The following is a 23,868-nucleotide window of genomic DNA, read 5'->3' on the forward strand; positions in this document are numbered from 1 at the left end:
CTCCACGGTCATTAACCCATTGCATCACCGATTCATTCATTCAGCGAAGCGATTGACTGCATACTCTCCTCTCACCCCTCACATTCTCTTCCATCGCTCCCACACTCTCACATCATCACTTGTTGTCCACTTGACCGCGGTCAAGTTACGCGATAAGCAATCCTTCAATATCATCCTCATCATAACCAAACCTCCCTCCACACTCCACACATTTTCAGGTCCTTCTGTTTCCGGTTCTCTCTCTTTCCTTTTCTTCTCATCATAGATTCCTAGACCCGCTCCAAGCGTAGATAGATCCAAGTCAGACAACGAAGAAAGAAAGTCGACTATCAGATACGGAAACGAATTGACAACACGAACAGTGACCTGCGCATCGATACGACATCATCACACATTTGTATTCCCTCCTTCCGCACATTACAAACAGCATCGATATACGTGGCTGTTCTTAACCGATCGCCCTTTCCAAGCAACAACAGTAGTAGTCACTTGCACTCCCGCATACCTGATTCCTGTCTCAGCCGGGTCAACCAATCAATCCAGAGAGACAGATCTAGGGCAGATACATATACACAGGCCAGCGGGAATTACGCCCACATACACCATGTAAGTTCCAGGACCGGTTGTACCTCATGACCTATGGGTAAATTCGCTTCTTGTTATCCACGCTGACGATTCCAGTCCTCTTTCGTTTCCTCCACATCACCTTCCCGCCTTCGATTATCATTGATAAACTGGTCACTTGTCTTCAGCTTCCGCTCTGCTCATCATGAGTACTGCATCACCGTCGACTCAATCGACGGCTGTACCTACCAATATAAATACGCCTAATCCGAATGCCCCTCCCTTCCGCCCTTCACCAGCCAGAGCCGTCTCGCTACAGGGTACATCATACCAGCACAAAGGACGAGCAGCATCTCAACCCGCCGGAGAACGATTACCTCCACCATCATCGACGCCCAACTCCGGTAGAGGCAGTCCTGGAATCAACGGGAACGGTGGAGCGTTTGGAGTCATCGGTGGTTCAAGGACACCGGGAAGATTTGGCAGTGCACTAACTGGAAGTGGTGGAAGTGGGATGGGCACGGCGACTAGAGCCAGCAGCTTTTCAGCTGGAGAGCTGAGAGACCCAAGAGTGAGTTATCTTTCCATCGAGCCACACTGATTTCGCAGAATATGCCGCTCGCCCGAACGTTATCATCGCACACCGAAGAGTTTGTTCCCTCACGATCACACTCCACATCGCCATTCCCTACTTTCTCGCCCAACTCGACCCCATCCACTTCTCCCGCCGCTCTGCGACAACATCCTCTTCCAAGCTACTCGCCACCCAAAGCAAGCGCCAATGTCTCCCGCTCAAGAAGTCAATCTCTCGCCACTGGCGTCAGACCTATTGGCGTCGATCGCCCATTCATGGTCCCCATGAGTACGCTGGAGAACAACGGCAACTTCCCGAAGAGTTTGGAAGCTGGTTGGAATATATCTCCTCCAGAAGCTAGCAATATGTCCCCTTTCACGCGAGGTCTGCCATCTCTCGGTGGCAACCCCGCACGAGACGAATTGTACTCGAGGAATGGATCCAACCAGACCGCCCAGGATCGATTCCGCGTTGCCCAGGATCCATTCCACGGCGCAAGAGCAGCATGGATAGCATCCGCTCCTGATTCGGCAACGACAGCTCTCACGTCTTCAGTCGCGAAAGCCCTTGGAGCTGGGTATGCTCAACATCCTCTCAGCGGTGTGGCGTACGGAGAGTCAAATACAGGTGGAAATCGATCGGGTACCTCAAGTCGACGACATAGTGTGTCGGTTGTGGGTGGACCAGGAGGAAGGAGAGAATTCACCTTTGGCGAGTCGGGGATGGGCATCACTCCAATGGCTAGTCCTCCTGGACGAGGTCTTTTCGGCTTTGAGGGAGATCTCTCGAATGCCCTGAGCTTGGACATTGCGGAGGGGCGACGACGGGGTGTCGAGCAGGAGAAAGAGCCATTCCACCCTGCGAGCTTGCCCAAATTCGACCCTACCCTCGCAGAACGATACGATGGACATCAAAGGGTCGGATCATACCCAAGAGCGAAAGCGGAACCTTTCGGAGAGCCGACATTCCCCTCTTTCGTTTCTTCGTCGCCTCGAGGTAGACTCGATCAAGGTCCCGGAGCACCGGGAGAGAGAGCACCTTCGGGTGAGAGCAAGGATGGGAGTCAAAGGAGCCGATTTGCCATCGAAAACGCTGCTGTTGGATCGCCTGTCCGATTAGGTGCTGGAAGGTTGAATGGATCTGGAGGTGTCACGGGTAGCCCAGACAAAGGAAGAGAAATTGGTTTCGGTGGACCCGTCGGTACTGGAGTTCCTCGTGGTCTTGGACCGGGACCAATCGGGAGTCCACCGACAGCATTCTCCAATCTGCCTTCTCAGAACTTTCAACCTCAAGGTCCCTTCCCGGGTATGCGGCCGCCGCAGTTCCAAAGTAACATCGGTCCTGGACCCCACCTCGGCGGACAGCCTCCTTTCGGTCGCCCTCCTGCACCAGGCTATGGAGCGTTTTATGGTGGGAACGCTCCTAATTCTCGTCCTCCTCCTGGACCTGGACCTGGATCTCCTTTCGGTGCGCCTCAACCCGCCTTCGGAAACGGTACCTTTGGAAACGCTAGCGGACAAGCATACGGATCTCAGCCTGGTCCACCAGGACCCAACCAAGGCTATCCACAGTACTTCCCGGCACCTGGATCCCCTCAACAACCTACTTCGCCCTCGTTCTCATCCCTCTCGCTTGCCGATCTCGGGAAGGGCATTTCCCTCATATCGCTTCCTCCAACTACTCCGCTGTACATTGTCACATTCAAAGCCGGCCGTCGAGATGTGTACTACTGTCCCGATCCAACACTGCTGATTTCTAATGGTGACAAAGTCATCGTCGAGGCCGACCGTGGGTCTGATCTGGGTACCGTCGTATACGATCAGCTTACTCCAATGGACGTGAGGGAATGGCAAGAGAAACAAGCAACAGCCGCTCTTCTTTCCGGAGCAAGTCAACATCAGCCACCTGGTATGGCTGCGATGGGCAATGGATCAGGAGGTCCAGGACCGATGCTTCACAAGAAATTGGGTTCGATGGCTGGTGGCGGAGTGAGCGAGCTAGCAAATATGGACTTAGATGGACTTCTGGCTGGTGTCGGACCGAGTGGTCAGATGGAGTTGAGCGGAACGGCGGTTAGAGGCCCGTTGGCGAAAGAGGTTATGCCCAAGAGGATCTTCGCCAAGTCCAGTCAGGGACCAGAGGAGCAAGCGTAAGTAGTCTCTTCGCTTACATGGAGTGGCAAGTGCTGATATACTTTTTCTTGTACTCTTACAGGAGGATGAGGGAAAAAGCGCATGACGAATACGAAGCTATGATGATCTGCAAGGAGAAAGTGATTCAAAGAGGTCTACCGATGCAGATTGTCGATGCGGAGTATCAATGGTGAGTTATGGAGAAGCGCTCAACGGTGAGACATCTGCTAATACTTCTGTGGTTCGTTAGGGACCGACGCAAGTTGACATTCTACTTCAAGGCGGATAAGCGGGTCGATTTCCGTGATTTGACAAAGGAGAACTTTAGGATCTTCAAGGTGGGTGATGATTAGCCGTTTCGGGTGTGTTGGGTCATTCGCTGATGAGTTGGTGTGTCTCGCTATAACAGTCACGAATCTGGATGTCAATGGTCCCCAAAGACGGTAAGTAGTCAGGTGCTCCCAGCTTTGGGGAAGGAAACATCCACTAACTGGACTCGCGTAGATCCGAGGATGTAACCTGGCTGCGATAGCAGCATACCGTAACTTGATGAGATGAGAGACAAAGAGACAAACAACACACACGACAAGAGGCAATTCGCAATCACAAGACCAATACAGATCAGATGGGAGACAGCAAAGTAGAATATCATGTACGAATAAGTTTTATATGAGCGCAAGACGACGTGACTCGTTCTCCTTTATTAGGTACAGACAAGTATATAAAATTGCATGTGAGATGACGTGGTATCGTAGGCGATACATTACGAAACAAGATGGTGGATGTAGAATGAAGTCACCTCGTAATGCAAATGTATTTTTATCAAGTGTTTGCACGGTTACCTGCCATCATCACAAAAAGACCACGCAACCTGCACATCTTCGACTGGCACCATACATGTACTATCGACGGTCTTGAACTCGTAGATCATTGCATGGTTCGTTTCTACTTGTACACTACGTCTGCGCACCCGCGATACCTAATCCTGTACTGGCCCCACTCCCCGTCTGACTCATCGGTGCACTCCTCCCTTGTGCCAGAGCTTGTGATTGGGGATTTGGCGTACCTCCAACTGAAGGTGTGTTGGGTTGATTAGAGTTGGAAGATTTGGTAGTGCGGATTTGGAATGTGCCTACACAGTGAATGGGAACAAGGAGTGAGCATTGGTAGGCGGGTCTCGAAGAACGCGGAAGAGTGGAATGAGGATGAGGTCAGAGTCACACTTACATTGTGGGAGACCTGATGATTCGGCAGTTACGATTGAATGCATTCCCAGTCGAGCTAGAGCGCCTTGTACAAGTGCTTGAGGAAAGAGGAGGTGCTGCGTGCACGGAAGCAAAGGAATGGTCAGCTTGTGCCCTGAGGTGCAAATGGTTGAAGGACATGACATACCAATTTGGCTGATTCCATATCTGCTGACGGACCGCGATGGGAGGACAATGTCATCAGAGGTGGGAACGAATGTGATTGCAGGACAAATACCCCCTAGATACAAACGCAACGTCGTCAGCAAACGTCACTGGGAAAGCTTAGACATTGGTCGGATGTGGTGGTGTCTACGCACTCGGTGATTTGTCCGTAGGTTGTCGATCTGTTTAGAGTAGACGTAGAGGAATAGATCTTTGCAGATGAATTTGATGATATCGAGATGCGAAGCGAGTGGTGGTCGAGCCAGTGTCAATCTGGACAAAACAAGCGCACGAATATGAGCTTGTGCTCCACACCTTGTTGATCCCATGGTCTGAGAGTTGGAGGGGAGGATTGAAGCTCACTTTTCTGCTATGTATCCACCGACCATAAGACCTATTCTCTCAACCCTCTTTCCCAATTCTTCCTCTATCAACCTCTTCTCCTCTTCATCGTCTCCAGCTTTCCCTTTCCCTTTAACCTGTTGTCCCGACGACGGGGGTAATAATCCTTCTTTCCTCAATTCATCTTCTTCAGCACGTTTGCGTCTGATCACGTATGCAGAGGAATCGCGTAAGAGATCAAGCACGGGCGGGAGGAGGTAGTTTGGTAATTGGGAATCGATCAGTGTAGGTGTTGGGATGGCGAGGTGATGTAATGCTGGTGGGATAGTAGGGAGTATAGGGAGATGGGTTGAGGATGTTGAAGGACGGTTCGACATCGTGTTGCGCTGTTATGCTTTCGGTTCTGAGGTGGTAAAGTGATGAATACAAGCATCAATATAAGTGTTGATGTCTGTCTATCTGGCTGCATGTCATCATGCATTAAACGCGCTGTGAGCGGTGAGCGAGGCCCTGGGTCGCGGTGATAACCGAATGGTTTGATGACGTGGACTAAAGGGCTAATTACCTTTACCCCGCATTCTGGTGTCACTCTTGCACGCGACGTTGTTATAGATGGCCGGGGCAGGTCATGCATTCATTCAGTCATTCATTCAGTCACATAACAACCAACTCCCTTATACATATAATACCATCTGTCTAGCAACAAAGCATCGTGTACAGTAACCTTGACAACAAATTATCCACTTGGACCTCTTGATAACACTCCCTCCCTCCCTCGACCGACAGCTTAGTAGCGGTCTGTGACTCCCTCTTGACCTCACGCACTAGGTATTGACGTCTTGCGCTGGCGCCACAATGCCAATGCCAGACCGATTCCTACCCTCGTCTCTTAACCCTTTCTCCTCCTCCTCCTCTTCCCGTCCTTCCACCTCCACCAATAATCCTTCTCAGCCGACCGCATCATCTTCCTCATCTACTTCGACGTTCCTCCGACCTAGCGAGACACCTGAACCCCATCGTGTCCTATCGGACCTCATCGCTTATTCACACCTACAACGCGGAGCACGTTTCACGCAAAATACCAAATCGGCCGTCGTCAGACAACTGTTCCAGACTCTATGGCAAAAGCCAGAATGGACAGAGCTCTTTCTCCCTCAGCAATTAGCAGACGAGGATAGGAGGATTGATGATGAGGATAGTAGATTGGCGGCTGAAGTGCTGCCAAGAGCGGATAGTTTGGGAAGCTGGTTGGTCGACGATGAGGTGGGAAGCTCGGGAATTAAAGCGTGGAGTCTGAGTGAAGCTCAGAAGAGGGTAGAGGAGAGCAGAAGGATAGCGGGAAAGGAACCTTGGAGAAAGGCGAGACAAGGGCAGATCTGTGGTAAAGTCTTTCAAAGGTTCGAGAGGACATTTACCTGCAAGTGAGTACAGTCTTGACTCCCCTGCCTCCCGTGTTGCTGTGCTGTCACTGACCAAGATCGTCCATGCTTATAGGACCTGCGCGAAGCTCTCCTCCGTCGTCTTGTGCGCCGACTGCTTCAAGTCCTCCGACCACGAAGGACACGAAGTTCTCTTCGGTCAATCTTACGCCTTTTCCGCTTCTTGCGATTGTGGTGATCCCTCCGCATGGCATTCCGGTCCTCATCTCGGTTGTTCTCATCATCCCCCTTTACCAGAGGGCGAGAGCAAACCTCCACCATTACCATCGAAATACGATGTCCCAGATCCCTTGCTCATGGCAATTCACAAAACTATCGTCATCGTTCTCGAGTTCATCATTCAGACCATGCAACATGCACTGTTGCCGAGCGAGTATGGGACGTTGCCAAAGACGCAAGAGGAAATGATGACAACGGATATACCGACAGGAGACGCTAAGGAGAAGAGAGGCAAAGGACCTTGGGGTGTGGTCATGTGGCAGGATGAGAAACATGTCTTGAAAGAGATGACGAGACAGGTCAGAGACGCTCTCGGTATCGATTGGACAGTCGCAGAGCAGTGGGTCAGGGAGGTCGACGAGGTCGTGAGTAGCTCAAAGCGTATATCTTAGCAGTCAATAAGCGACTAACGTTCTTCCGCAGGGTCGCAAGACTATCGTCGTCTCAACGAACCCTATAATCGCCTTCCACACAGCCAACATGATCCAACAGATCGATGCACCTGTATCTTTACGACTAGCCTCTGACACGTTCAGAGAAGAGATCGTTGGCGTTCTCATCTCGTGGCTATACGATATGTGCCAATGTTCCATCGGCGGAGACGATACAGTCTTCAAAAGGCTTTTGGCTAAGGCACTGTATGAGCCAAGGATCCGAGGGGGTGGTATGGGGCCCGGAACACCGCTAGCTCCAGATCTGAAAGAGCTCGAATGGGGAAAGTTGATGGGCGGCCATGATGTGAGAAGGATGGATTGGTTGTTGCAGTTGGACTCAAGATTGTGGAAGAAGGCGAAATGGGAGATGAGACAAATTTATTGCTCTGTTCTCTTGTTTGATATCGAAGTCAGGAAAGATCTTGGTAAGTCAAGCCATAAAGTCGCATAGATAATGCTGACACGTTATATTCTTAGCCTGTCGCTTGGCTATGAACTACCCACGCTTGATTGAGCACTACCTGTTCCAGGATCGAGAACTCGACACCAATATTATATTCTCATCGGCATATCTTATCTTCACCAACGGGGCGGTTACCGCATATGCCACTACCAAAGCCCAGCTTTACAACACGGTCATTCACGTCGCACACGCTTGGTATACCGGTCAAGTGATTAAGAATGAGGGCAACGATCGGCTAGTCATGCCGCCAAACCAATTTGACCCCAACGATACCTCCTCGAAGGGGCGCTTGGATCTCGACGTCCCCGCCTTCAGAGGGAAGAAGGGCTTGGCAATACTTGGTCATCTACGGAGCATGTTCAGACACAAGGAGGTTCGAAAGTTGATTGTCCGCCAACCTCAGCTCTTCAATCGTGCAGTCGCATTCATCAACATGTTTGTCGGGATTCAGCCTCAAAAACGAGAAATGGGCGAACACATCGAGTACGAAGTAGACTGGCTGAAAGCCTTCATCATTCTTGGAGATCTTGCGAAGATGTGTCGAGAATTTGGCGAGTCATTCCGATATGCGACACCAGATCAACTTCTCGCGAGCATGTCGGTGGTATCGAATCGTATTCTCTGCGACATGATGCTCATGTCTAATACGCTTGATAAAGAGCGTTTCGTCCGTCCAGTGGAACACGATGTCGACAACGTCTTGGTCCACGGATCGCAATTCACCCTCATCAAACAGAGCGTATCGAGGATAGAAGCATTCAGTTTCCACCACTATATGACTCTGCTTTTTGCAGAGATGACAAAGGCAACTAGGACAGTTTTACCTTTTGAGAATGGTTTGATCAAAGGACTGAACTTCAAGCAGATCATCGAGCGATTTGTCTTCAGAGCAGCGGATCCAGACGATGGCGAAAGAATGAAGTTGATGATCATTGAATACCCGATGCAGAGTAAGTTAGCAAGTTTCTCATTCCACTCCGAAACCTAAGCTGACGAGTCTGTCTGTCTGTCTACTTATACAGAGCATGTCATCCTATCCCAAATTCGAGCCGACATGTGGAAGAAGAACGGATCCGCGATGCGTTTGCAGTACCACCACTACCGCGAAATGGGTGTTCGAGAGACAACGCTTGACCAGGAATTCTTCATGCTTCAATTGGGTCTCTGCATCATCGACCCTTTCAAATTCGTCGTCGCGCTCATCGACAGATTCGGTCTCGCTCCGTGGTTCAGAGGTAACGTCAACGACTCTGGTCTGTGGTCGCATCATGGTACAGAACCCAAACAACGAATTACGCTGCTCGAGGATTTCATGCTCCTCATGATTCACCTTGTCTCTTACCCTGCCATCATCGACGGTTGGGAACGCGATAAGATCACTAGGTCACACATTGTTCATCTCCTGGCCGTGCAACCCATGTCATACTCCGAGATCTACAAGAAACTACCAGAGAGATCGCAGGAGACGAGCGTCACCCCTATCCTGAGAGAAGTGGCAGACTTTAGAGAGGCGACCGAGACCGCTCCAGGAAGATATACTCTCAAGGAAGAAAACTATGACGAGGTCGACCCGTACTGGCATTACTACACCCGAAACGAGCAACGGGGCGCTATGGACAAGCTTCTCGAACGAGCGAAGAAAGACAACACCTCGAGTACGGAGCCTATCATACTGCCTCGACCGTTGCGACTGCCTCCCGCTGGACAACCATTTTCGAACATTGGCGATTTCCTCCACACACACGTCGTCGCCGATTTGGTGCACTGGACTGTGGGGCACTGTATGCACATCGCCAATCCTGACGAATGGACCGCCACTGTCGCGTTGACTCTCCCGGCCGACTACAAAGATGCTCCTCAAATTCCAACATGGGATAACCTCCTGGAATACTCGCTGCATCTGGCAACGATCGCGCTCGCCGTTGCTCCAGAAGAGTTCTCAAAGGCGTCCGTGGAGCTGAAGGATCAGGAAGGCTCGCATAGCACTTTCCAGAACTTATGGTTGATGCAAACCAACCCAGCATTCAAAACTTTCAAGGCTCGGGTCGATCATATCCTCGACAAGATAGTTTCCCATCTTCCACCGCACTATACGACGGATTACCGCGCTCACAAGGAAGCTGAATCCTTGCTCAGTATCTCGAGTCCGGCCAGACCCGATCCCAAAGCTGCAGCCGCGGCAAGGCAGAAAGCGATCATGGCTGCTTTTACTAAGCAACAACAAAGCTTCGTGGCGATGATGGAGGAAGATGTAGAAGATGAAGATGAGTCGATGGAGGAAGAGGGTGAAGAGGTGCTGGAGAGTCATGGGCAGTGTATAGTGTGTCAAGAGGAAGTGACAGCAAAGGCACCGGGAGGCATGATGGCTTTACTGCAGCCATCTCGGGCGTTGCGGGAAGTGGTTCACGATCGAGATTGGCTGGAGGAGTCGCTTCTTGCCCCTACGAGTCTAGACCGATCGACAAGATATAATCGACACAGTCTCGATCCGGATAATCCTGAACCACTGACAACGGAAGGATACCCCTCGGCTAACCTCAAATTCGGCGTTCACATGTCGGCGTGTAGTCATTTCATGCACGAAACGTGTATGGGCAATTATTTCGATGCGACAAAAGTTCGACATACTCAACAAGTACAACGACATCATCCCGAGAACGCCGTCAGATTAGAATACATGTGTCCTCTTTGTAAATCACTCGGAAACGTACTTATCCCAGTGGAACCTTCGGCGACACCGAGAAAGCCTCCATTGATTATCAAGAAAGATGGCGAGAAACCGCCTACTCTCTCGATCATGATTCGACGGGTGTCGAGTGAGGGATTGTTGAGAGTGGCCGACAGTCAGAGGATTTGGGATCACCATGTCGAGACTGGAGAAGTTATCCCTTGGTTCTCGGACTGTATTTTCTCCGTGCACAGCTTAGATCAAGTTCACCGAAAGGCGAACATGAGAAGTACCTCTCGTATGGCAGATCGAATGAGAGGTCTAGTACGACCGCTTTCGGAGCAAAGTCAGAAGATCAGAGGGAGGAAGACGCACATGTATCTCCCGGACGATATGGTCGGCTACACCGTGGCGATGGCGGAAATTACACAGCGGGGTCTCGGAGGTGGTATTTCGACAAACAAGACTGAAGTCTTGACTGTTGCGGAACAAATCAACGAAATGTCGATGAAGTTGATCAAGAAGTTGATCGGCCTGCTTCAGCTCGAACTCGATCTTTATTTCGGTCCCTCCTTCGATCGAACAGCTCTTCGAGTGGGGATCTTTGCTCGGTTCCTGCCCGATTGGTATAGATCAAGTACGCTTCCTTCGCCTCTACTTCTCCGTCAACCGCTAGGAATGGTCATCGAAGCGGCGGCGATCGCACCCGATTTGCTACAAGCGGTCATCGTGATGGCTTACTACGCGGAGTTGACTCGGGTGATTCTCGGTTTATCGTTCTTTGTGAAGAAATGTCTAGCGAGTGGCAAAGCTCCCTCCGTTCGAACGACACCTCCAGAAGACCCAACAAGGGCAGATGCCATGTCGATCTTCTCAGGATTCAAACCTATCATGCAATCCATCTTACGCAACACGGGACCCGCATCTGATTCCGACAGTATCATGGCCTTGTTATCGGACGACGAGCTATTATCAAAACTCATATATTCGCATACCCTCCCTTTCTTACGACGATGTGCGATCATCTACTATGCCGTCTCTGGAACATATCCAGTTGTCGAGCCTTCCGCTGTTGCCTCCTTCACTCCAGCTACAAGCGAATATACTCGACTATTGACTATACTTGGTATTCCGAATCCGAAAGAAACCTTGACAGACAGTTCAGCGACCATCACCCCGGTGGTGGCGCGTTGGGTCACCCAATGGGCAATGCAAGGACGACTTATCCCGACTTTAGAGTATCCCGGTACATACGAATTGGTCAGATTACCGAGGAAATGGGAAGATATCGTCCTCGCTTATGCTGATAAGAAGTGCGGGAAATGTAAGACCAGACCAACCTATCCGGCCGTCTGTATGTTCTGCGGAGCGATGGTCTGTCTAGGAGGGGATTGCTGTTCAGAAGGTGAACAAGGGGAATGTAATTTACATATGAGGGAGTGAGTCATCTCTGTTTCTTGAGTATGGTCTTAATCGCCGTTATGCTGATCTTGTGCGACTCAGATGCGGCGCTGTCGTCGGTATGTTTGTCGATATTCGAAGATGGGTCATATTGTACCTCTACGCTGGGTCTGGTTCTTTCGGTCATATGCCATACCTCGACGTACATGGCGAACTGGATGTGTCCATGAGGTGAGTTGTCTATGCTCCTATCCTTGATCAAGTGATGGGGGTTTTGAGAGAGAGGACAGTGCTGATCGGTGTTTTGTCGCGCGATAGACGGTTCCATCGACAATATGTGCATGTCGGTCGACTGGACGAACTACGACGAGCGACGTGGCTCATGCATACTATCCCACATCTGACGGCTAGGAAGTTGGAGTTGACGACGGATGGTGGGGGTTGGGGATGTTTGTGAGCGAGGCCGACCGAGTAGTGGCGCTCAAGACACTGGTGTGAATCTGTGTGAGGTGGAGCGGGGATTGTTGTAGTCCTTCGGAACATTGGTGGAGAGATGATCTGGGAAACTTGGGTGTGGGGGCTCTGAGCCGAGCCGAATGGGAAGGAGAAAGGACGACTTGTGGCTTGTATTTGTAGCATATGTACATCTCAAGAACGACTCACGTAATGCATATATAGACGTTGATGAGTGTTTGGTATCCAGCTCGAAGTGGGCAACAGATAGTGTCATAGTCTCTGGTCTTTCGTAATTCGTAATTCGGACCTGGCAGAAATCGAATGTTGATGCGAAGATGTTTTCGGGTTACTAGGTTAGTAACGCGTCGAATCGAATGATCCTCCACTCGTCAACATCCCGACTTTCTTGCAATGTTTTCGTTCCATTCGTCTATCATTTACACATCTTCTAAATCACTTTGTGCACACAGGCATAGCAATGAACAGGTAAGATCGATCAACGCAGCATGTCATTCTTAGCTGGGCCTTCAAAGAGGCACGACACGAGCGCAAGTGTCCCAACGTACAGGTGAGTCAACCAGTTCTCTTCCGTTATACTGGTCAAGTCGAAAGAGTTGAGCTGATCGATCGTTTTCCATATGGTAGACACTTGCTCAGTCCTCAAGCTATGACTGTATCGTGAGCTCTCACTCTCATCCTCTACTTCTCTCTCGAACGAAGCCAAAACTCTCGAGCTTATCATTTTGGTATTGTCGTAGGAATCCGCTTCGGACCATCGCACATTGTGATATTGACGCTGCCTACGCCCGTAAGTACAGCTTTCAATACCAGTTTTACCCATCACTCCTCATCATTAGGGGGCTGAGGGGAGGGGGGAGGAGGAGAATCCGAGCGGACGCTGACTATGTCACCGTAGAGTTTGAACAAGTTCGATTAGGACTGCCGGACGACGTACCGCTCATCTGTGCACAGTGGCAATCTATCATAGCGGTAAACTATCCAGCTAGAAAATATGGTATCAAGCGGTATGTGAAAGGACTCTGTCTTCCTCTCCAGTCCCTTGTCAACCGATTCTCTCCTTGTGCCTATCCTTTGCCTTGCCGACATCCCCTGAGACTCGTAGCGCTGACCTCCAGAATAGCTTCACCACACTCGACGAGGCGAGAAAAATGTGTCCGCATTTGATAGTACAACATGTTGCGACGTATAGGAATGGCGAGAGCGAAGCGGGATATTGGGGCGAGGTGGATCCGAGATCGCACAAGGTAATCCATCCCCAGTGCATAGCTGCCGGAAGTGATGAGTGCTAATACATCTTCCCACATAGGTCAGCTTGGACCCTTATCGACGAGAAAGTTTGAAGATTCTTGCCATATTCAAGGAGATGGTACCGAGAGGAGAAATTGGTCAGTCAGCTGCATGCATGCTCGATGTCAAGGAGAGTAGCTGACATATGTGGCAGAGAAAGCATCGATCGATGAGGCCTTTCTCGATCTGACACCCATGGTTATCGAACGACTCCTCGCCATTCATCCTTACCTCGCAACAGTCCCCGATGATGCGCCCGAAGGACTAGACTCCCCTCTTCCCCCTGCACCCCCTATCAACTGGAGCAAAGCGGGAAACGTTTTCCCTATCAATGGGGTCACCGAAGGGGATGAAGCGCCCGGAGAAGAACACGAGGAACAGCGGAGTGAGGATGGGGAAGGTGAAGAGGCCGAGGAGAGATTGAGAAGGAACAGCGGGGAGAGTTGGGAAGATTGGGCATTGTGTATTGGGGCGGAAATCATGAAAGAGACGAGAGAGGAAGTGTACAGACAACTGCACTACACGTGTTCGGCTGTGAGTTATTGATTGACCTTCTAATCGTTGTGTGTTGTCAACTAATAGGCTTTGGCTATCGAAGGGTATTGCTCATAATAAAGCTATGGCAAAGCTGTGTTCGGCATGGAAGAAGCCCAACAACCAAACAGTTCTCAGACAAGCAGCAACAGCTGCATTCCTACGAGACCGAGAGTTTACAGATGTGAGCGTCTTACATTCTTGGTAAACTGAAGCTAATAATTTCATGGAGATCCGGCTACTGGGTGGTAAATTGGGCAATGCAATGGCTACCGAGTTTGATGCCAAGACAGTTGGCGATATGTTGTGAGTGCGATCGTGGTCTACCCAAGCAATCGGTGCTGATATCCGATCAGGACTGTTCCGCTCGAGGAGATGCAGAGGCGTTTCGGAGAGGAAAGTATTTGGGTATACAACATTCTCCGGGTAAGTCCATAACATGGCAATCAAAGGAGACCGCTGGCTGATTTCGCACTCATGGCTTAGGGTATCGACCACACCGAGGTGATAGCACGAGTATCCACCAAATCGATGCTTGCATCCAAGAACGTACGACCGAACGTCACGACGCCCGAGCAAGGCGAGCACTGGCTCTCTGTACTTGCTGGCGAGCTTAATGTCCGTTTGCGTGAAGCAAGGGAGGTGGCACCCGGGCTTTGGCCCAAAACCTTGGTTCTCAGTCATCGTCAAGGGATTGAACCTTCCAGATCGAGGCAAACTCCGTTTCCATTTACGAAAGCTCTTTCGACAGAGTATATCGTCAAACATGCAAAGAAAATGTGGGACGAAGCAACTCAGCCTATGAAGAATGGGAATATGAGGCTGAATAATGTGCGTTAAACCTACTCATCCGCAAAGAGAATGCTGACTCGCCAAATTAGATTGCACTTTCTTTTACCGGCCTTGAGCGACTCGAAGAAGGTCAACGAGGTATTGAGACATTCTTCTTGAACCCCAAACCTAAATCGACATTACCAAAAGAACGACCACCTCCTCTTCCGACATCCGCATCGTCCTCCTCTTCCACTACATTGCCTACCCTAAAAAGACCGCTATCGCCACCACATCGATCATCTTCTCTCTCATCTGCAGGACCTTCACCAAAGAAACCTCGTTTACCAACTCTGCACACTGGGAAGAGGAAGACTGTTCTGGAGAGCTTTTTGGCGAAGAAGAATGGCGAATCTTCGTCTTCTGCGAGGTCAGAGTCGCCATCGTTAGCGGCCACGCCGACACCAAATATAGATCTCGACGATGACGATGATGACGATGTGTCTCCAACTCCCGAAGTTGGACCACAGCACTTGGAGAATGAAGCATTGTCGACGTCAATGATGGAGGCGGAAGGAGTCTGGAAATGCCACAAATGTGGAGCTGTCCTGACCGCTCCGCAAGATCGGGAAGGGGAACGAGCAAGAGTACTAGCGGACATGAAACAGGAACATGAAGATTGGCATTATGCGTTATCGCTACAAGATGGATATAGTGGAACAGGAGGAGGCGGAGGCAGAACGAGTACGAGTACGAATGGGAATGCCGAAAGTGGTAATGTTAGAAGATCGACGACAACGACGACGACGAAATCAACAAGTTCGGTGAAGAGAAAGAAAAAACCAGAAGGAATCAAAGCGTTTTTCACTCCGAAGAACAAGTAGAGCCGAGTACTTTGGTTTGGAGGGCGAGTGGAGAGAACAGTGTGTCCTGTCATTAGTGGTATGTGAGTGTTGTTGTATAGTACCCTTGCATGTGTCTTAATGTATGCATTTTTTATATCTTGCGAATCGAGCCACGATCTTGTATGGCAGCTGGATTCTTCGCAATGTGCACGTCCTCTTCCTCTCCTTCCTTCTCTCCACACTTTCATCCCTTCCCTCTTCTTTTTCTGGTCTATGTGTGATCTCTGCAATATACACTGTTATCCTGTGCGGGTTGAAGTATAGATGGATGACAAAGATGAGACAGATACACACGTGCAAAATCGTTTACTGACGTAGTGCAACTATAACTATAACTCAATACAGCCATCCATCCACAAGAGTCTACCATGTCCTTTCCGCCCAACCGATCCCGATCTTCTGACAAGATTCGCTACTCCCAATGATTTGATTCTCTCTCGATCCACCTTATTCGTTCGCAATACACTACACTACACTGTATTACTTGCAGTATAATGTTTTGGCAGACAAACCTGAAACTGTCTAGAAAGACTTGTTCACCTATCTTACTTGGGATCTTCGCCGCGAGCGATACACGACCGGAGCCAATTTCTTGCACGCCACCTACACCCCCATAGCGTTTGTTGACCAAGGATCATCACCACGGAAGAAAAACGCAATTCTCGAGTGGATTGAGAATCCCAATGAGGACGGCGAAGGGGCACTGTACGAGTACTGTATATCCTCAGCGCGTCGTATGTGGACGCCCGTGGCGTTCGAGTAAAGGTGAGGCTGGCCGGGCAGGCACTCACTCTCGCGAGATGTTGGAATTGCGTTCTTCAGGCTGATGCAGAAGATGCTCGATGCACGATGCACGAACTAGGTCGATCGTGCTGCGATGTGTGAAGCTTGGGTGCGAGCCAACAACAGGTCGTATGTCTACGAAAACATCAGATTACATTTGGCGAATGATAAGGACGAGGACATGATACCTCTCTTGGTCAGAAGTACAAATTTTTGCAACGAAGTAAGTACAGGTTCTCGGGTGAGTGAGTGATTGATCACTGACGACTGAGCTTCGCGTTTCATCCCATCATAGTTTCGTGGCATGACAGGTGTGCTGCTATCTCTGATCACGTCCTCTTACAAATCGCCTTGGCCCGTTGCTGGATCATGAATTCCGATTGGAACACGATGGATAGTATGGGTGTCGATGTTGACGTTGACCTGCTAAATGAATGCTGTGCTGTAGTCAAGATGAATCTCGCCCTGACCATCCTACAGTAGATCAAATCGAGTGGACCGGAAATTTGATCGACAAGTGGAAATCTGTATTCAACCCCAAGACTATAATCGACTTGCAGAGTATTGAAGGAGGTTTGACCGTCTATTCCACTGCGTCTGACCTATCCTCCACGTTCATACGCATAACTAAACGAATGCAAGCGCTCGACGCCAATGGATGGGATCCCCTTCTCATGGATGTCGCTAGGCTGTACAATCTCGGGCCCCTCAAGGTGTATGCTTTACCTGGATCGAGTGCAGGCTTGCCATCGGTCTCGGACTCTTCATCAACAAACAAAAACAGTGAGTCTCTGCAGACGCTGGTAAGTGTTCACGACCACAAGGTTACTCTCAACCTGACACTTTGGTACATCGGCCAGAAACAGCGACGCGTAAAGCGATAGTTGGCAGTCCATCCGCACTTTCGCTTCCCGAGTCCATTCCTTCTGCTAAGAAACAGAAGAAGAAGGAAGACAGCATGAAATTACATCGCATCGCGTACATGGCAGGACTAGATGCTGACTCTAGCGGTTCATCTTCAGGACCGTTGGTATACAGGAAAGAGTTAATGTTCTGAATCTTCTGCAGTTATGATTTTTTGTCTCATATCCCTCCTTTTGGTTGTAACGTATTTGGAATGCAACATCTAATCTCCCCTTTTCCTTTTTCGCTCCGTGATCAAGACCATCAAGACATGTCCTTGTACTCGAGTACTGTACAATACACCTCGCAGACAATATGAATGCATATTCATGCTATTGTTCGTACAACGGTGACACACACCGACCTATAATATTACTACTACCTTCTTCGCTCTCAGCTTCTCCAACTTGGGGAAGTTCCATATGCTCCTCCGTTGCCCCAACCGGGTCTCGGTCTACCATTCGCTCCGTTCGGTTGTGGTACTGTCGCTCCCGGTGCAGCCCCGTTCGCATTCGCGTTGGCCGCATTGGGTGCCGCTGCACCTCCGTACGCCGGCGACGCCGGACTATATGCTGGTGAAGCTGGACTGTACGCTGGACTCGTTGGCGAATATTGCGGACTGGCTGGAGAATATGCCGGACTTGCCGGAGAGTAAGTAGGTGAAGTCGGACTGAATTGCGGAGATGCTGGAGAGTATCTCGGACTAGTCGCTTGGAATGGTGCAGGCGATGCTGGAGAATATGTAGGTGACGTCGGGGAGAATGCTGGACTTGCCGGTGAATATCGAGGAGAAGTGGGTGAATACTGAGGTGAGGTAGCACCCATACCACCCATAGGCGATGTGGGACTGTATGCTGGCGAAGCGGGAGAGTAGGGAGAAGCTCGATGCCCGGCCCCTCCGGCTCCTGCGTATGCCGGGCTTGCTGGAGAGTATGTGGGAGACGCGGGCGAGAACGTAGGTGATGATGGTGAGAATTGAGGGGACGATGGGGAATATTGGGGTGATGTCGGAGTGTACTGAGGACTGGTTGCGCCGTAGCCTCCTCGAGGAACCCAGGGTGAAGCAGCCCCTCCACTGTGGAACGGTGAAGAAGGACTGTAGCCAGGACTCGTGACGGCAAAGGGCGAAGTAGGCGAATAACCAGCTGGGGAAGAGGGTGAATATCCGCCTGGAGACATACCACCGTGCATTGGTGATTGTCCGTATCCCATGTATGCAAAGTTGCCACCCTCGTCGTTCGTTGACGTTTGCATTGGCGAGAATGCAGCAGCGCCCACGGTGACCTTGTCGCCGTTCCACATCGGCGAAAAGTTGTCGTAAGGCGTCATCGCTCCACCAGGAGTCATTGCTCCCGCACCACCAGCCGCCAACATATTTTGCACTGGTAATCGATGGTCGACGATAACATCCTTGAGCATGTTCATGTCGAGAGAGACATCGAATGCTCCGGTTCCCATCGGTGCCATTTGACCCAACAACACGTTCTCCGCAACACCTCGACAATCGTCTACGTCTCCAACCGCGGCGGCTTCGAGCAAGATTTCGACCGTCTCTTCGAAAGACGATCTGGAAAGCGCACCAGCGTCTGTTCGGTTGATACCGTGTCGAGTGATACTCATGAGCGAACCCTTGCTGCACATGAGATCACAAAGCAACGCGAGATGTCGATAATTGACGTAAGAACCACCCATCTCGATAACACCGTTCAACTCCTTGAACAACGCATTTCTCGCACCCTCGATACCAAGTGTTTCGTAAACCTCGTAACAGTTGTTCGAGTATGTTCGGAACGCATCGACACCGTCCACTGCCATAACTTCCTTCAAGTTGATACCGTCGGTTTCCAGGAACCATTCTTTCTCTTGGTCGTACTCGCCCTGCTGAGAAAGAACAACCTTCTTTCCTTCTGAAATGAATACTCTCTGGATGCCAGTGATACCACCAAGTTCGACTTGATCGAGCAATGTCCCCTCGATTCGCTTGAGGAACATATCCTCGTCACCAAGTAAGCCTTCCTCTTCCTTCTCTTCTGCGACCGTTCGCACTCGGATAATGAGCTTGGGCGCATTGTCTTCAGAGTGAATGACAAAGACGTCCTTGCCGACAGTAGCTGCGATAGCATTGACGATCTCGGACATTTCGTATCCTCCTTCCAACACCTTTGCACGGTCCAACTCCAAACGCAGCAACCATGGAGAGTGAAGCTCGAGTCGAATATCCTCATCAGGAATCGCAAAGAACGCGTCAACGAAATCCTTGTCCTCCTCGATATCCGTAGAGTCGAGTTTGGGATCGTAGAAGATCTCAACTGACGCTGTAATATCTCGAAGACGAGTATAGGTGAGCTTTCGCATGATTTGATGGGCGTCCTCTTCGGTCCGACTGTACTCTCGGTCGAGGTAGACATTCAGAGCAGGTGTTCTGATGTTGACGGCAACATTGATGATCTCCTTCAATCGCGGCACACCACCAGTAACACTCTTACTGGCTACACCAGCATAATGGAAAGTGTTAAGCGTCATCTGTGTGGCCGGTTCACCGATAGATTGAGCAGCAAGGGTTCCGACCATCTCGGCGGCATTGACGACAGCCTTGTTGAAGATTTGCTCCACTTCTCCAATCACCCAGTCAAACGCCTCCTTGTTGAGATGGTATTCTTCGAGCACACGACGTGTCGCGAGATGAGAGTGCAGAAGCATGTTGAAGACAAGGGTAGCGTTTCGTTGAGCGATCTTGCTGAGCTTGTCGTCTCCACGCACAACGACCAGTCGGTCCGCCAGTGCCTTCCTCTCATCGATGAGATACACTGGGTCGAGGTCACTAGGCACTCGAGGATCGATGTGGAAGATTTGCTGAGAGTTCTGGATGACTCGTTGGATATTGACGGGGAGTGGGTGTCCGGGGGTTCCATCAAGGTAAATCTCCGATCGCAGTTGCTCTCGGTAATCGTTCAGCATACGGTATTCGTCGTCGAGCAGATTTTGTAACGAGACCGACGTTTGGTCGATGTCGGCTTGAAGACTACCACGAGAGAACCCGCCCGAAGCACCAATGACGTCGATCTTGTACCGTCGCTCGAATGCTCGATCCGACAAACGAATGATGTCCAAGCTCTGTTTTCGGTCAGCAACGAGAGGGCGATTCGCGTTCAAGCAGTACTCACCTGCTTCTCCATAGCGGCACCGTCCATACCATCTTCACCGTACAGGAACTGCACGACATCTCCCACTGAATTTCTGACTGTTCCGTCGTATCCGACCTTCAAGTCCTCCATCGCCTTGACCAATCGTCGCTGGATATAACCAGTCTCGGCAGTCTTGACGGCAGTATCGATCAAACCTTCTCTTCCTCCCATGGCGTGGAACCAGAATTCCTGAGGGGTGAGACCTCTCAAATACGAGTTCTCAACGAAACCTCTTGATTCGGGTCCATAATCGTCCCGTGAGAAATGGGGTAGTGATCGATGTTTGAAGCCGAAATGTATACGCTTTCCCTCCACGAACTGCTGACCTACGACACCTGACATCTGGGAGATGTTGATGAACGAACCTTTGGCACCGGATACAACCATCTGTTTGACGTTGTTGTCCGCCTTCAAGTTGTCCTGAGTCGTTTTACCCGTCCAATCGCGCGCCTTGTTGAGCTCGTTGGCGATAGATGCCTCCAGAGTCTCTCGAATCGTCATACCAGGCTTGGGCTTCATCTTGTTCGCTTCTGCTTCACTGATAAGGGTTTGCACAGCTTCTTTCGCCTCCACCATTCGGTTTGTGATACCAGCCATAGTCGCCTTGTCGACGATTGTGTCTCCGATACCGACAGAGAAACCGAAATGTAACAGCCAGAAGTTGACCATCATCTGACAAGCGGAGAAGAAATCCCTACAAGCGACGTGGCCGAGCTCTCGGAAGATGACGTGAATGAGACCGTTGTTCGCACTTCCGGCCATGTTTTTGACAATCGTTCCGTGAATGAGCTCTCCATTATCGATCAGAACGTTCTCGTCTGTGACATCTATCGGCGAGGGCTTCTCGTTGTTCTTGTACGTGATGTTGATGCCTTTCGGTATCGTCATCGATAGAAGCTGCTTTCCAGTCCACATTGGTTTCGGCTTAAGGATAGCTGGCGGTGGTATTGTTCCGTCCCATCCAGGTAACCAAAGCAGAATATGTTGTACTTGAAGCCAGTCGATAAAGTTGTCTCGAAGGGTGAACTTTCGAACACCACAAAGAGTATCTTGCACGATACCCATGACGGGTTTGTTCGCTTGTGGCGAGACAATCTGCAGAAGCGGAAACATGTCAGCCAGAGCACCAATTGGTACAAGGCTTGGTATGTACCTGTCTGGGCACCCATGCAATCTGACTAAGCTCCGCTCGTGTTTCTTCGCTCTGTGGCACGCTGCGCGAGGAAGGTAAATAAAGTCAGCTTAGCGCACACTAAATCCACTTGGATGTAAGCTTACTGCAAGTTCATTTCATCTCCATCGAAATCGGCATTGTACGGTGAGGTACTACGAAGACCGTCAGCACGAAGTGAGACCTGACAGCGCACTGAAAACATACACTGAAAGGTTGAGACGGAAAGCTGAACGTAGACAGAAGTTAGTGCTGTCCAAGCGACCGATATGATGTGCGCACTCACTAGAATAGTTCATTAATTTGACCCGATGTGACATCATGGACATCTTGTGCAAACTCGGCTGTCGATTGAACAGAACGAAGCTGTTCGGGGCGTGAGCTGAGGTTCGTCTATCCGCGGGCAAGCACTCACTCTCCGTCCTTCAAATGTCTCTCTACGATCCAACCGAACTGCAAGCTGATAGGTTCTCCAGACTTTCGATACTTCAAGTCGACTCGCTCTCCAGTATCTTTCACATAATATCTTGCACCAGGATACGTCGCAGGACCATTGTTGACGAGAGTTTGCAGGTAGACGATGTTGTATGGTGTTACTGCGTGCAAGTCAGAGGAAGAACTGCTATTCAAGAAGGATTACTCACCTCGCTCTGGATATGTCAAAGTCATGGCGATACTTTTGGGTACACCGACTTGGTCCAACTGAAGATTAGGATCACCAGTGATAACTGTTCGGGCTGAAAAGTCCACTCGCTTTCCCATCAGGTTACCTCGCATACGACCTTCCTTTCCTTTTAATCGCGCTCGAATGGCTTTAATCGCACGTCCACCCTTCTGCTGATCTCGAGGTAATCCAGCGATGTCGTTATCCATATAAGTAGCAACATGGTATTGCAGTAGATCGAACTGTTCGTTGACGACACTTGGCGGTACACCTTCAGCCTCCATTCGCCTTACAACACCGTTGAATTTGATGATTTGCGAAAGCTTATACGTTAAATCGTCCTCGCTTCGCATCGCTCCTCCATCAACTGAAATCGAAGGTCGTACAGCGGCAGGAGGTACAGGGAGGACAGTGAGGATCATCCAATCTGGTCTAGCATACTCTGCGTTCAGACCCATGATGTGGAGATCCTCAGCCGGGATCTTTTTTAGGATGTTGTAGATCTCGCCAGGTGAAACATTTCGTTCTTCCGGTTCGGCCGTTTCCTGTGTGCTATGTCAGTCATGCAGGAATGAAAAATCATAAATCCCTCACATCTCCCTTGTCCGTCGGTTTCCATACTCCGTTCAACTTGAGCGCCTTCTTCCTCCACAATGGCTGCTCGTGTCCACATCCTCCGTGACCAGTCACCTTGTCCGCTCGCTGCTCAGCCATATACTCGTTCTCGGCAGTGGCATCTCCGTTCTCCTCGTCGACAGTATCAGTCTCGCAAATTCTCTTGTCTTTCGCAAGGACCCAGATGGCTCTCAGACGATGTTGTGCTTTGACTCTTCGAACAACGTTACCGACCATAGGATCGCGCTGTGATATTCATTAGCCACCCTGGTAACTCGCTAAGCGTATCGCGGGACTCACCATGTCAACCTTGAGCTTGCCACAACTGTAACAAACACATTCGAGGATCTTCTTCACCTTGACGAGGAAACCCTGATGGAAGACCGGTCGAGCGAGTTCGATGTGACCGAAATGTCCAGGACATTCGGCCATACCCTCGAGACAAGTTTGACATTTGAAGTTTCGGTCGATGGCTGAACAAGTGTGAACAAGGTCATCGCCGCTCAAGGGCGGGATAACTTACTGCCCATCTTGGGATCCATCAATCCTCCCACTTTCTGTCGTCCACTGTCATCCATGACCTCCATGTACTCGATCTTTGCCACAGAGAACGCTTTCTGTTTACAGTCAAGCGGCAACGGTCAACAAGTTGTTTTCTTGGTAAGACCAACAAGATACCCACAATCTCTTCCGGACTCATGACACCAAACTGAATCTCCTTCACCTGCTTGACAGGCGCCGAAGAGTAAGGGAAAGTGACAGTCATCTTGAAGAAAGTGTCGTGTTTTTATCCACCCGTTTTCCAGTTATCTCTTTTTTCTGATTTCCCTAGTTCCTCCCGTCTAATTCGATTTCAATACACGCTGCGGTAGTCGTTACGCCTATAGCCTCCAATTCGACAGCGGAAAGCGATCCGACAATCCCACGA

General features: G+C 50.2%; 6 protein-coding genes across 6 annotated transcripts; 4 read left to right on the plus strand and 2 right to left on the minus strand.

Moving 5' to 3' along the window:
- Positions 1-769: 769 nt before the first annotated feature.
- Positions 770-3,721, plus strand: CI109_103494 (uncharacterized protein; the record flags this gene model as incomplete). The annotated part of the gene is made up of 5 exons (XM_065967302.1): positions 770-1,135; positions 1,216-3,287; positions 3,353-3,460; positions 3,521-3,608; positions 3,680-3,721. 5 exons carry the CDS (start codon positions 770-772, stop codon positions 3,719-3,721), a joined length of 2,676 nt encoding a protein of 891 aa, XP_065823374.1.
- Positions 3,722-4,226: 505 nt separating this feature from the next.
- On the minus strand, positions 4,227-5,398 carry CI109_103495 (uncharacterized protein; the record flags this gene model as incomplete). The annotated part of the gene is made up of 5 exons (XM_032005748.1): positions 4,227-4,402; positions 4,498-4,591; positions 4,663-4,755; positions 4,835-4,952; positions 5,043-5,398. 5 exons carry the CDS (start codon positions 5,396-5,398, stop codon positions 4,227-4,229), a joined length of 837 nt encoding a protein of 278 aa, XP_031859995.1.
- Positions 5,399-5,876: 478 nt separating this feature from the next.
- On the plus strand, positions 5,877-12,102 carry CI109_103496 (uncharacterized protein; the record flags this gene model as incomplete). The annotated part of the gene is made up of 7 exons (XM_032005747.1): positions 5,877-6,442; positions 6,516-7,044; positions 7,103-7,538; positions 7,591-8,526; positions 8,599-11,683; positions 11,748-11,876; positions 11,964-12,102. The coding sequence occupies 7 exons, from the start codon at positions 5,877-5,879 to the stop codon at positions 12,100-12,102; spliced, it is 5,820 nt and encodes a 1,939-aa protein (XP_031859994.1).
- A 505-nt stretch (positions 12,103-12,607) lies between these two features.
- Positions 12,608-15,598, plus strand: CI109_103497 (uncharacterized protein; the record flags this gene model as incomplete). The annotated part of the gene is made up of 12 exons (XM_032005746.1): positions 12,608-12,669; positions 12,747-12,779; positions 12,860-12,909; positions 13,018-13,126; positions 13,243-13,366; positions 13,429-13,507; positions 13,564-13,943; positions 14,008-14,127; positions 14,176-14,249; positions 14,300-14,369; positions 14,430-14,774; positions 14,825-15,598. 12 exons carry the CDS (start codon positions 12,608-12,610, stop codon positions 15,596-15,598), a joined length of 2,220 nt encoding a protein of 739 aa, XP_031859993.1.
- Positions 15,599-17,037: 1,439 nt separating this feature from the next.
- On the plus strand, positions 17,038-17,459 carry CI109_103498 (uncharacterized protein; the record flags this gene model as incomplete). Its single annotated transcript, XM_065967303.1, has 2 exons — positions 17,038-17,185; positions 17,263-17,459. The coding sequence occupies 2 exons, from the start codon at positions 17,038-17,040 to the stop codon at positions 17,457-17,459; spliced, it is 345 nt and encodes a 114-aa protein (XP_065823375.1).
- A 239-nt stretch (positions 17,460-17,698) lies between these two features.
- Positions 17,699-23,706, minus strand: CI109_103499 (uncharacterized protein; the record flags this gene model as incomplete). Its single annotated transcript, XM_032005745.1, has 12 exons — positions 17,699-20,419; positions 20,470-21,585; positions 21,644-21,704; positions 21,769-21,816; positions 21,869-21,890; positions 21,948-22,027; positions 22,077-22,257; positions 22,306-22,870; positions 22,920-23,186; positions 23,241-23,413; positions 23,464-23,557; positions 23,623-23,706. 12 exons carry the CDS (start codon positions 23,704-23,706, stop codon positions 17,699-17,701), a joined length of 5,412 nt encoding a protein of 1,803 aa, XP_031859992.1.
- Positions 23,707-23,868: the final 162 nt, after the last annotated feature.

The sequence above is a fragment of the Kwoniella shandongensis genome, chromosome 6 (assembly GCF_008629635.2).
Source record: "Kwoniella shandongensis chromosome 6, complete sequence".
Classification (NCBI taxonomy): domain Eukaryota; kingdom Fungi; phylum Basidiomycota; class Tremellomycetes; order Tremellales; family Cryptococcaceae; genus Kwoniella; species Kwoniella shandongensis.